Here is a 13,150-nt window from a genome sequence, read left to right as displayed (position 1 = left end):
TACTCGTCGTTAAATATTGCGTCCTTGATGGCGCCGTACAAAGGAGTGGTTGTAGCGATCATTTTAGTATTGTTAATAAGTACTGGCAGGCCTCCAAAGAATAATCCTCCGCCTCCTTCGGGAGCTTTAATGGCGGCACTCGTAGGCAATCTCCCTGTGCTTTGGAAAGCGTCGTCTATTCGTAATGCAACGTCCTTTCTTCGTTTGATAATTGTTACAGAATGATATCTTCCATCGTTGAAAGTGTCGTTCGATTGCAAAACGAGTTCCCCTTTCCCGGCGTTCAATCTCACTTGCACTTGCCCGTTAGTTACACACACCGAGTAATAATTTTCTCTCTGTGAAAACGAATAGAACATAATCAAGTGTTTGTGAAAACTAGTAATAAATTTGGGAATTTCTTCCTAACATCCAAATAACTTCCTCATATTCTACGCTCCTATTAAAGATACTAGAAGATAATATAATAGAAGATCCTATCAAAGAAACTTTTTTGGTACTTTTCGTTTATTATATTTTCTATGTTTCCATATCGAGATACGAGAAAAACTCTTCCTAGGTGTAATATTAACGATTCTTTCCTTTTCTCACCGGGGTAGAATAATTTAAAGAAATGTGTCGTCTCACGTACATTCGACTCTTCGTTTGCATGGCGTATATTGTTCATTCGTTCTTCTTGTCCCTCGAACGTGGAAAGAAGAAGCACAGCTTCTTCCTGCATCGTTCTGAAAGAGAAGCTCACCACGGAGTTTATTTTACGCAGCGTGTATGGCGAATGTTCCAAGTGTCCATTCCCGTAGAATCCAACTATTTTTAATGGCTGCAAAGAAAGAAATTCAATCTTCATTTATAGCCTTTCGATTATCCAAAATGATTTTTAACAAACATAACCGAATAATTCTGCTAATTTTGAAGATTAATTTTTCTAAGCCTCTTAGGAGCTAAAAAAATTAATCCTCAAGATTAGACATTAAAAAATCTAAATCCAGATAGGACTCTTGAATTTTAACGAGGCTGTAAAAATAAGTTCTATGGCAAATTCTAAGTATGCTATTTTCCAATTGTCAAAAAACAAAGTTTCCTTTTCGTGGACATTTTGAGGAACTTGGCCGGGCAGTCAACGTTTTAAAAAGTTAAAATTCAGTTTAGAACTGAATACAGGGTGGCCCGTATTATGTGGGGCCCACTTCAGTGATAGATTCTAGACAAAAAAAAATAATAACAAAAGTTCATATAAACACATGTTCTATTCGAAACCATTTTCAAGTTGTAGCGAGTTCTGTGTTGAAATAATACTTCTGAAAGACGAGGATAGTTGGACTGATGAACTCAGTATTTCAATTTTGTATTTTAATTCTGTAAATACTTTCTATAAACATTACAGTACTATGTGTCAAATCATTGAAATACATCATCTATGAAAATAGAAACTTTGTCTAGTCAATAAATAGCAAATATGAACCATGGGGGTTTATTATTATAAATAATAGCTTGACAAATAGACAGGGTAAGATAGTTAATTGTAAGACGTCTCCAGACTCATATTTATACAAGGAGGTCATTTTAAATACCTATTGTAATGTGTTCAAAAAGAAACTTGCTATAACTTGAAAATGGGGTCAAACAGGACACATGCTTATACGAACTTTTGTTATTGTCTCCTTGTGTAGAATATATTTTAACGGTACAATTATTATCAGGAAAATCACGCAATTGTTTGCTTACTTTATTTCCGCAAGTAGGCTCGACGCCATAGTACTGTTCCGCCATTGGATCGTATCCCTCCTGGATGTTAATATTGGACATACATCCGAGGAAGGACACCTGAGAAGGCAGCATTAATTTCTCCGCGCGAAAACTCGGCGGTATTCCACCGATGTAATATTTAGCTTGAACCAGGTCAGGGATATCCTCCTTTTTGGGCTGAGGCGTGGGCGCGCCGATCCTTTTGTCCGCCTCTCCGCCCACGCTCAAGCTGCACTTCTCTATATTTTTCCGTAGCTGGTACTGCCTGAACGCGTCCACTTTCGTCCAGTTCCCGGTATTGTACTTGTGCTTCGAGGACATTTCCATGCTCACGTTCCCGCCGTAACCGACGTGCAGGATCACCTTTCCCTCCCGCAGGAATATCATGATGTACTGGTTCTGTTGCAAGCGAAAATAAAAGCTTCAAACGTGTCGAAAAGTAGAAACGACTTGAAATATAAAAATTTGTCTGAAACAAGTGGAATTCTCTATTATTTGGCTGAGCGTGTCTAACCACTAACGTGTTCACTGTCCGGTCTTTTGGCGGCGTATCCAAAAGCGTGGCGTTATGACCCGTATACGGGCCATGGACAATGAACGTGTTAATTAATTTTTCTATTTGTCCTCAATTCTGTATATTGAAAAACGATGAAAGTAGTGATTCAATCGTCGAAATAATAATTAATTAAAGATTAACTTTTGAGAATTGAATGATGCAATAAATAATTCCAGGGATTCCTAGAGAGGTATCGTAAATAATACGGTTGATAATATGTACATTGAGTGGATTGATGGCTAGGAACAGCAAAGCATTCTCATCGTAGGTTCGGAAATTGATGGAGACTCCGAAGGTGTATTTATTGTACGGTCCTGATGAAACCCTGCTCCTAACTGCATAACCTTCTCCATTAAAACTGTAAGCTATATCGTCCCTGGCATCTTCCACCCTGAAATATCGAGATAAAAATAAAAAAATTTAAGTTAACATCAACAATGATGTTTCTGTGCGAATTAAGGGAGCTTTTATAGTATGTTTACCCCTCCACGCATGCTCTGCACGCCATATCCGGTGCAGTTGTAATGAAATTCCAAAGGCCTATAGGCTTCCCGTCCAGGACAACCTGGTGGATGCAACCTGGCAGTCCGTTTGTCGCGATTAACTCTGCTCTTCTTCGTTGAAACTTTGGGATTCCTCCAATCCACACGCGATCGGACGTTGTGATGTCGAAACGACCGTATTCTGAGTCCGTAGAATTCTTCACGGGCAGATATCCGCCGGATGTCGTCGCCTGCTTTCGTACTTGCAGTTTACCTATGTGTCGGACCCTGGAATTTCGGAATAAGTTCTATCTATGAGACGACGAGCGAATATTTTCTAGTATAAACAAAGATAAAACTTTGTGCTTGCTTTTATTTAGTAACGAATAATTTGTCCAGTGATGGACTTACGAACAATTCTTAATGCGAAGTATTTCTTTTTTACGAGGTAACGTACTTCTAATTTTTGAATTATATGTACAGAAAGTTGCCGTAAGATATTTGTCTCTTTTATGTCGCGTATTTTTAAAATCTGTAGAAAAATATACTTTTACTCAAAATGTGCATATTTAGTGCTTTAACTTTGTATAGAAAATTTACAAACTACGTCGCTTAATTTTCATCGGATAGAAGATAAAACCTTGAAAACGAATTTTGTTTCAAGTCGATATTATAATTCATTCGGAGAAAACAATTATTTACGAGAAAATGGCACAGTAATTATGCAAACATGCTGTATACAAATTTAAATTCATTTACAATTAAATAAACAATTTATAATCCAGTTTTATCGCACATCAGTTGTATCATCGATCAATAGGAATTGCTGAAACTTTTTCAGGTATATAACGTCAAAGAAAATGTCAAAATAAACATAGAAGATAGCATAAATTATAATATTTGGTTTATTCATTGGATAGAGGATGAAATGCCCTTTAAAATGGGTGGTCGAACAAGTCGATAGCGTAATTAGTTCCGGAGATACGAGGGTCCGAAGTTTTTTACGTTTCATAGTTGCGCGCCTGCGCGAGGTCAACGACCGTCAGCATAAATAGTAAGCAACGCGTAGTAAATTCTTGGAAACACGACAGTCACATTCGTGGGATAGATTAGCACGATGCAGGTGCGAGAGAAAGATCCGACGCGCTAGACGGAGACAGAGATAGTCGAATTAAAAAAATTACCATTTACATAAATTACGATATCTCGAAAACGAAAAGTTCGATCGACATAAAATCATTTCAAAGAGGAAGATTTGCCGCTTCTGATAATGTTTCAATTATGCAGAAAACCTAGTAGTTTCGGAACTGCGCGTGTTTAAAGTTGTAATATTTTTAATACGCGCTAATAGACGATTCAAACGCAAAGAGTGGAATTTTAAAAATTACACTTTCATTTAAATTACGATATCTAGAAAACGGGAAGTCGGATCGATGTGAACCAGTCATGGATGAAACGCTAGTAATTTCGGAATTACACGCGTCCAAAGTTTAATTATTTTTAATAGGCGTTGTTAGACCGCTCTAAGACAGTGGAAACTGAAGACACTCCTTTCATTTTTGCTATACATTTCCTATTTACATCGGAAGTGTTGGAATGAAAAACACCATGCAACTGCATGTCTTCCGTGCGCGGCTCGGGTAAGCTCGGGAATCTTCGGCGCGAGTCGGTTGCCGACTCTGCGAGCGTGGCGCGAGGACAAGGCAGTCTTTTGTCGGTGATCGGTAAAGGAGCATGTGGAATGCCTTCATGGCTTGTTATACAAATAAACTCTTGTTTGTTGTTAACTGTTAAGTACAGTGCGATATTTGTGAAGCTCAATAAATCCTACAGGAAGTTAATTTGATACCGAATTTTGTCCGGTTTTTTACAAAAAAATATAAATAAGTAAGATAGACTATATGTATATTTCTCTCAGTCAACGAACAATAAGAATAAAAATGAGTATTAAAAAATTCATTGTACGTATACTATAAGAAAATTCGTGAAGTTAAATGGCGTTAAAACAACATTGTATGTTAGAAATTCTAAACATAAAAATAGTCATTTGACCGGGGCGTGGTAGTTTTAGTGTTAATATAGAAACGATATACTTCAGTAATTTATTAATAGAAAATAAAAAGTTCTCCACAAAATTCGAAATTTCGTTCGCTTTGGTAGTCCATTAGCCTCTATTTGACAAGACTAACATGATTGTAATCGATATTTAGATATACAGTCAACTTTTCGGATCAAGAGTAAGTTAAAATTGAAAGAAACAAACCAGCACAATTGTCAATGGAGGGAGAATGTTTGTTATTTTTGAATAAAATTTTTAATTTTTAAATAGTTCTGTCACGATGGTAGTTAGATGCTTAAAAATAGCATAAATTACCAAAATCCGGACTTAACTATCGTTCCAAGTCATTTATCGGTGTATTAAATAACTGTACCTTTCTGCCTCGATGCGGTACCAGGATTTATCGTCCTGGAAATCGCCGCTCTCGATCACTTCCGGGTGGGTGAGGAACCCTGTGCCTCCGCCGACGTTCCAAACGAATCGAACTTTCCTGTCGTTGATCTCCAAAGCAATGAAGTCATCCTATAACATCGAAATATTCGTATAAATTTAATAAAAGCTGTCAAATTCGCCATTATCTTAATACTTACGTTTATACTGCTCGGTAGATAGAACAAGGAACCCTCTTTTCGACCTTTCGGAAGTGCAAAGGTCATCACGATAGTGTTCGTCGATGTTGGCTGCAACGTAGACGGTCTGTACGACCGGATGCACTCTTTCCCGTCCGCTGATTTCAAGGAAACTCGAATCTATCGAATAGGGGACAAAACTTTGTTCGAAATTTTTATTCTATCCAACGATCAAACGAAAATTACCATTCAAAATTAAATTAAATTGCAGAAACAATTTTTCTGAAAACCCGTATTCGACCAAAGGACTACAATGTCGATTGAAAATGGAATTGAATTGGGGAAACAATTTTTTTAGAAATCTCTATTCGTCCAAAATATTAAAATGTCGATTGAAAATGGAATTCAATTGGGGAAACAAGTTTTCTAGAAATTTTTATTCGACCAAAGGATTAAAATGTCGATTGAAAATGGAATTGAATTGGGGAAACAATTTTTGTAGAAATCTCTATTCGATCAAACTACTAAAATTACGATTAAAAATGAAATTGGAACACTGGAGATTACCCCGTCGGCGGTGTTCCTGGCTTCAGCGATTTTGTCTTTCAGATTCTGCAACTGGGAAGCCAAAGTATCGTTCCACTTGTCGAACGCATTCTTTCTCTTCACAGCAGCGTTCGACAAGCTTATCAATTTCGCGTCCGCCTTTTTAATGTTGCTCAGTGCTTCCGTCACTGAAATAATTTGGATTCGTTATGTGAGAATATTAAATGGACTTGAAAAATTGAAAACAAAAAATGTATCGTACGTTTCTCACTGGCTAAACTGATTTTCGAGTCGCCTTCTCTCTTCAGTTCGTAGAGTTTTGGCTTCAATCTGTTCGCGATGCCATCAGTGTAATCGTCGATTAGCTTTTGCGTGTCTTGTATATCCTCCGATACTTGATCGTTATCGTTCAACACGATTTGAATATTTTCACGCACTGAAAACAAAAGAATACTTTATTTTATACGATTCTTACTTGTATAATTAACGCTAGATTCACAGAACTCGATTTCAGTTCAATACAATCGACAGACAAAAATTTATCAAATTTTATTAATATATTATCTGTTGGAAAAAATTCATTAAACTTCGTTCCACTGTTTTTATTACTTATTTATAAAAAAACATCGTGTTTATAGCGTTGTACCATAGTAGATGGACTTACATTTTTTGCTGTCATCTTGCAAGTTTCTCAAATCTACGTTGATACGATTGTCTCTGATTCCAGTGTTGTTCAAAGTGTGTTTCAAAACGTTCACAGCTTCCTTTTGGACTTCCATCTCGTCGTTTGCATTTTCCACCAATTTTCCGTGTTTTTCCGCGCTGTCCAGCTGCTCAGACGACGCCATCGATATTTCCTTCGCGCTGTCCAAGAGCGACTTCGATTCGGGCCCGTTGGGAAACGTCTGACAAATTTATTTAACCGTGAAAAAGTAATTAAAAATCATAAGAAATACAATTAATATTTCCATAATTAAAAATATTAACGTTTTAAAAAATCTTTCGCAGACTAAGACTGCTAAATGGGAAAATCGAATATGGAATTAAAACTCGATGTGAAATGCATTTATTTAAATTGATGTATTAAAAAACTCTTTTTTTTTCAATCCATTTGAACACTATATGTATAAAGAATCAAAAAGAAAATCGAGCATGCAATAATAAATTTAGTCGATTGATCAAAGAAAGATGTTGAAATACGAATTATGATTTTAACCCGATTGAAAAATTATGTCATTGACGTTTTCTTTACCTTATTGTATATATCTTCTGTCAGATCTTTAGCTGCCATTGCGGTGACAGTTGCAGCTCTAATGCTATCGGCGATATTCTTGTACGCTTGACTGGCCTTCAGCGGGCTGGCTGCAATGTCTCTCGTCTCGGAAAACAGACTGCATCAAGTTATCGATCGTCAATTATATCAAGCAACAACGCAAAGGCAAGATTAATCGCGACAGAGAAGCATTTTTTATTTTCCCAATTCTTCTCCGAACACATTTTGCTTTAAATGCTCTGCGTTAACTTGCAATTACTTTTAAATTCTAGTAATTGAATCTCAGTAATAAACTGACAAAGAACACGTGGATAGAAATAAACTGTTTCGTTTTACGTGGACCGATGATTTCCTTACCTGACATACTGATCGACATAGTTCGACAGGTTTTTTGCGTGCTGTACGGCGGGCACCACGTACTTGTCGTTGTATTCGTAATTTAATCTGTACAATAATTCTTCCTTCATGCTCAATTTTTCAAACCAGTACGTCAATTTGTTTTGCAATTCTGGGAGATCCTAAAATCCAATGAATTCTTTTATTTTTTTCCAGTACGATATTTTACAATGATCGTGTAATATTGCAAAATTGGAGAAGAAAAATTCGTATTAGTAGAAACTTTAAAAATACGTACTTGGAAATTATTTTGCATGTCGACGATGAAACCTCGCGTTTCATCCGTCAGCTTTTCACCCGTTGCAATCGATTCGTTGATTTCGTTGCTTAGAACATTTATCTTGTTGCAATCGTTTTTAGATTCCACGAAAGTATGGTTTATATCGTTGTATAGACTGTCATAATTGAAGAGTATCTCCATGGTGTCTTCTATGATCTTTCTCATGTCGTTCAGTTTCACGGAATATTCTTCCGCGTTGTCGCGAGCTATTGCTACAGGTTCTGTCGCATCGTACAAAGAATTCAACGACCCGGTATATTCGTCTACGTCCCTGTCAGAAATTTCAAACGATTATTATGCGTTTTATTTCTGATCGGATTAATTGAAATAATCAGATTTTATAAAGCTCTCAAAACCAAATTATAATATTATGTTTTTTATTTATCGGAGCATGCACGGTGAACAGAAAATTTCTGTAAAAACATATATTTTTTTTCTATATAATTTTGTATAATTTTCTGTCGACCGTTTAAGCGCCAGTAAAATTCATATTGACGATAAAAGTAACTTTTTGTTCAAGAAAATAAAAGTAACCACTAACTCGAGGAAGCTTTCTATTTCCATCGTCTTCTTCGTCAAATTGACGGTTTTCAAACCGTTTAAAATCATCTTGGCCGTTTTCAAAGCTTTCTTGATTTCTATCCTTTTGTTGTCGTTGCTGTACTGCGACAATTGCATAACTGTTCCTGAAATTATATAAAATCATACGCGCGTAATGTAGATATTGTATATTAGTGAAAAGTTATTTTAAGCAATCGATATTCTAATGTATCCAATAATGAGGATATGTACCTTACCTTCAATGTGTGTTCGCAAATTTTCCGCTTCAATTTTTGCGCTGAATATATTGTTCTCTAAATCGTCGCTTTTCGATTTTAAAGTATCCGCGCGTTTTGCTTGCTCGTTTGCCTGTAAACGCATTATTTATTAGCTTCTTCAACTCGGATGGAGAATAAAACTTATTAATAAAAGGAAACAGAATTACGTAGAGTGCATAATAAATTATATATGATAGAAACAATTGAACTGCAAGTTGTGGATCTGAGTTTTAAACGAGGAAATTATAGATAACGATAAAGATAATTAGTATTACGTTAAAACTAAATTATGTTGGATGCAAGTGTGAATGATTGATGTAGTTTAATGTACGTACGGTTCTGAGCAACGTTTCAGTATGTTTCATTAGTTTCTTGTACTCGTGCCACGGGATGTTTTTCATTCTTAGTTTCAATTTATTCTGATGGTCTATTTCTTCGAAAAATGCGGTAGTATTGGAATCGATGTATGATAAATCTTCCCATGGTGGGGGAATATAACCATCGGCTATGTGAGTGGTGCCGTCTGCCAAGTTTAGGGAAAGTTCCGCCACAGTATCGAGCAACACACCGGTGCAATTGTCGTTGCATGCTAGAGATATACCACAAACAGTTCAACGAATTAGGAGTCAATTTTTTATAAATTTTGAATCTGTGTATTAAAAACATTTTTTTAATCGTAAGTAAACAAGTTGTGCAACGATTTAATTAATTTTTATATTGTAATCGTTATTAATCTATAATAATTCCACTGTTTTACTAGTAGAAGAAGCCATTTAAACCTTAATATTCAAATTGAAATCAGTTGCAGTTGCATTGATGCATATAGAGATGCAACTGCACTTTCTTAAAGAACGAAATTTTAGAATTTTGCTTGAGCCATTCGATACAGCATTTTAATCGCTATAAAAAAAGTATAAGGTATTTATGCCCTGAACTTAATAGTTCAAGAGTTATGCTACTTCAAAGTATATTAAATAATGTCACTTTAAAGTATTATAACTCTTGAACTATTAGGTTTAAGGCAAAAGTACTTAATATGTTTTTCTAGAGACTAAAATACTCCATCGAATGGTATAGTAAAAATTATAGATTTCCACTTATAAAATCGAATGCAGTTGCATCGATGCATCTAGACATGCAACTGCACATTTTTCAACAACGGCAATCTAGAATTTTGATTGGGCCATTCGATATAGTATTTTAATTGCTAGAAAAAAGTATAAGGTACTTATGTCCTGAGCCCAACAATTCAAGAGTTATGCTGCTTCAAAGTTTATTTAATTATGTCACTTTAAAGTATTATAATTTGTAAACTATTAGTTTTAAGGTAAAAGTACCTAATATTTTTTTTGTAGAGATTAAAATACTGCATCGAATGGTGTAATAAGAATGATGGATTTCCATTTGTAAAATGGAGTCCAGTTGCATCTAGAAATGCAACTTTGCATTTTTAAAGAATGGAATTCTAGAATTTTAATTCAGCCATTCGATAGAGTATTTTAATCTCTACAGAAAAGTATAAGGTACTTACCTACTGAGCCTAATAGTTAAAGAGTTATGCTACTTTAAAGTTTGTTAAGATAAGCAATCATTATAAATCTATAAAAGTGTAATAATCTGTAGTATAATAATGTGTAGTAATAATTCCACTGCTTTACTAGTGGAAGAAGCCATTTAAAGTTGTAATATTGAAATCGAAACCAGGAAATTTTAAATGGTAGAGAATTAAAATATAAATATTTATGTTTCTTACTTACAAGTGCAAACGTTGTTTATGAAAACGTGTCGATGGGCAGTGCACTGGGAGCAATCCCGTCCTGTGGAACCGACTCTGCATCTGCATTGTCCCGTTTCCGTGTCGCATTCATCGTTTAAGCTACCGGCAGGGTTGCAATTGCATGGTATGCATTTTCCTTCAGGCAGACCCGGGAACCCATAGTAACCGTACGAGCATTGCTCGCATTTTCTGCCCTTGTAACCTATGAAAATACCAAAAGAGTAGATTAATACAAGTAGAGTTAGAATCAAGCACATATCTGCTTTAATAAAGATATCTTTTAAAAATATCTTTGCAACTATTAACTTAGCCTTCTTTTGAGTAGAACGTTCAGAGAAAATGTTGGTGTATCGTTAAAAAAAATGTAACCCATGGAAAAACTATTTACACTAGCTTTCAAACCCCTCGAAACCCTTCATGTTTCCCCCTTAATATTTGCTCCTAACTCCAACCATAACAGAGGTGTAGCTTGTTGCAAATCAAAAGAAAAAGTTCATATGTGTCGTTCTTGCTATTGTGGAAATTTCTTTAGGTAAAATTCTTCCTCAACAGCTTCAAGTCGTAAATATAAGTATTTTTTATTATACACAGTACCTCATTAAGTACAATCTTTTCTATGGGATACCAACTTTAGTACTGCAAGATAATTGGAAATAAAAAGTTTCTCTAACTCTTTGACGAACATTCGAATTTTGTATGCGTTTCAACGACGGAAGAGTTAAATTAAAAGAAGCATTGCTGTACTATCTTTAGACCGTTCGAGAAATATTTAGTAACACGTTGAAAGTACAAACCAGGTTTACAGACACATATTGGCTCGGTGTCAGCGCGAACCATGCAAGTGTTAGAGAATCGTTTGTCCGTCTGTGGGCAAGGACATGGTTTGCAGCCGCCGAAATCCGGATGCCCGTAAAAACTATCTGCGCAGACGTCGCATTTGGGTCCAGCGCTGTTTCCGCTGCAGTTCTGCAACAAAAATTTAAAACCGTTAAACACCAGCGAAGTTTCTGTATTCCGTACTAAAAATATTCATTTTTGTCTCGTTTATTTTGATAGTTAGAACTATTCGCTTTTCCCTTTACAGTATTATACAGGGTGTTCGACCACCTCTGGGAAAAATTTTGATGGGAGATTTTAGAGGCCAAAATAAAACGAAAATCAAGAATATCAATTTGTTGATTGAGGCTTCGTTAAAAAGTTATTAAAAAATTAAATTAAAAAATTTCAAATCATTCACAGAAAAATTACTTTCAGTTGCGGGGTTCAATTATAATCATTTTTAGTCAACAGGCATACCCACGAAATCGTAACCATTTTCGAGAAAAAAATTTCTTACCGAAAATATAATTTCTGGCCAGAAATGTCACTCCAAAATTTCAAGCGTATCTTTAAAACGTCATAACTTTTGAACGAATCGAACGATTTTAATGTTTCAAAATGCAATTAGCGCAAATTTTAGTGGAGAATATATAGAAATTCGAACAATATTGAAAAAGTTGTTCCTTGATCCTGTAAAGTGAGAAAAACCCCATAAAAATGGTCCAACTTTCAAACTTCTATAACTCCTACAGTAGTGAATATATTTCAATGAAACTTTTTTCTGAAGTAGAGCTCATGGATACCTACAAAAAGTATTAGACAACTTTTCTATAGGGCGTCAAACAAAATTAGTAAATATCAAAAATGAATTTCTAAGGAAAATCAACAGGGGGTGGTAGATGCTGAAATTTTGCGGCGAAATTAAAAAATTTCAAATCGTTCTGGGGAATTATTTTCGGTTGAGAGGGTTAATTACAATTATTTTTAGTGAATTGACATACCCTCGAAATCCTACGTACTATCGAGAACAAAATTCCTTACCGGAAATATAATTTCTGGTCAGAAATGTTTCTATAATTTTTTAACGAAGCCTCAATCAACAAATTAGTATCCTTGATTTTCGTCTTATTTTGGCCTCCAGAATCTCGCATTAAAATTTTTTCCAGGGATGGCCTAACACCCTGTATAAAAGTACACGAAAGATCAAGGTACGAAAAAAATTTTGCATTATTTACATAAAGAATAACTTGTTAATGTAAATATGTTTACATTTGTGTTTACGTAAAAATTGCCATATTTTGTCCCATTACTTTATGTTTCGCGTATTTTATTAGTAGCTCTAATAAACGAGCCAAAAATGAAGTGAACTTATAATGTAGATCAGCAGTGTAACTGTAGAAAATGATGTTTATGAAATTTACCAAACAGTGTCCCGTTTCCCTATCGCAGACCTCGGATCTTCCGCTGCACTGACAACGTCTGGCTTGTCCGATAAGATCGATAACGATCGTCGATGTAACAGTCGTGTTTTTGTACCACCTATAGTACCCTATGCTTGGATCTTGACAAGACGTGCTGTTGTATTCCGGTGGACATTTGCAAATCTCGATGCCCGTCGCGAAAGACGGCGTATGCGTGGGTGTCAGAACCGCCGCGTCTACAGAAGCTTCCACCAAACTGGAATTTCACGCAATTACAATTTAATTAAAAAGGTTAAACTTTGGGAATTTTCAACTCGACTCTAGATCCAATTTGCTAAATTTCAGACTTTGTACTTAAAGTTACAGAAATCGTAAATATCATTTTATGGCCTTGTGCGATCCACAGTC

General features: G+C 35.5%; 1 protein-coding gene across 1 annotated transcript in view; it reads right to left on the bottom strand.

The window, feature by feature from the left end:
• The window catches only part of LOC122403219 (laminin subunit alpha-1), a 215,255-nt gene that overhangs the window by 8,119 nt on the left and 193,986 nt on the right, over positions 1–13,150 (bottom strand). The window contains exons 23-41 of the mRNA XM_043406591.1: positions 12,743–12,998; positions 11,297–11,468; positions 10,483–10,704; positions 9,061–9,314; positions 8,705–8,816; positions 8,449–8,593; positions 7,866–8,178; positions 7,589–7,749; positions 7,211–7,349; positions 6,623–6,863; positions 6,221–6,394; positions 5,980–6,146; positions 5,434–5,592; positions 5,217–5,365; positions 2,785–3,072; positions 2,525–2,693; positions 1,726–2,145; positions 632–820; positions 4–338 (exon numbers count right to left, since the gene is read on the bottom strand). Coding sequence (XP_043262526.1) covers positions 4–338; positions 632–820; positions 1,726–2,145; positions 2,525–2,693; positions 2,785–3,072; positions 5,217–5,365; positions 5,434–5,592; positions 5,980–6,146; positions 6,221–6,394; positions 6,623–6,863; positions 7,211–7,349; positions 7,589–7,749; positions 7,866–8,178; positions 8,449–8,593; positions 8,705–8,816; positions 9,061–9,314; positions 10,483–10,704; positions 11,297–11,468; positions 12,743–12,998 — 4,065 coding nt within the window. The remainder of the gene's footprint in view (positions 1–3; positions 339–631; positions 821–1,725; positions 2,146–2,524; positions 2,694–2,784; positions 3,073–5,216; positions 5,366–5,433; positions 5,593–5,979; positions 6,147–6,220; positions 6,395–6,622; positions 6,864–7,210; positions 7,350–7,588; positions 7,750–7,865; positions 8,179–8,448; positions 8,594–8,704; positions 8,817–9,060; positions 9,315–10,482; positions 10,705–11,296; positions 11,469–12,742; positions 12,999–13,150) is intronic.

The sequence above is a fragment of the Colletes gigas genome, unplaced genomic scaffold (genome assembly GCF_013123115.1).
Source record: "Colletes gigas isolate AHSC1104 unplaced genomic scaffold, ASM1312311v1 Colletes_gigas_Sc00047, whole genome shotgun sequence".
Taxonomy (NCBI): domain Eukaryota; kingdom Metazoa; phylum Arthropoda; class Insecta; order Hymenoptera; family Colletidae; genus Colletes; species Colletes gigas.
This window is presented reverse-complemented; position numbering and strand designations above follow the sequence as displayed.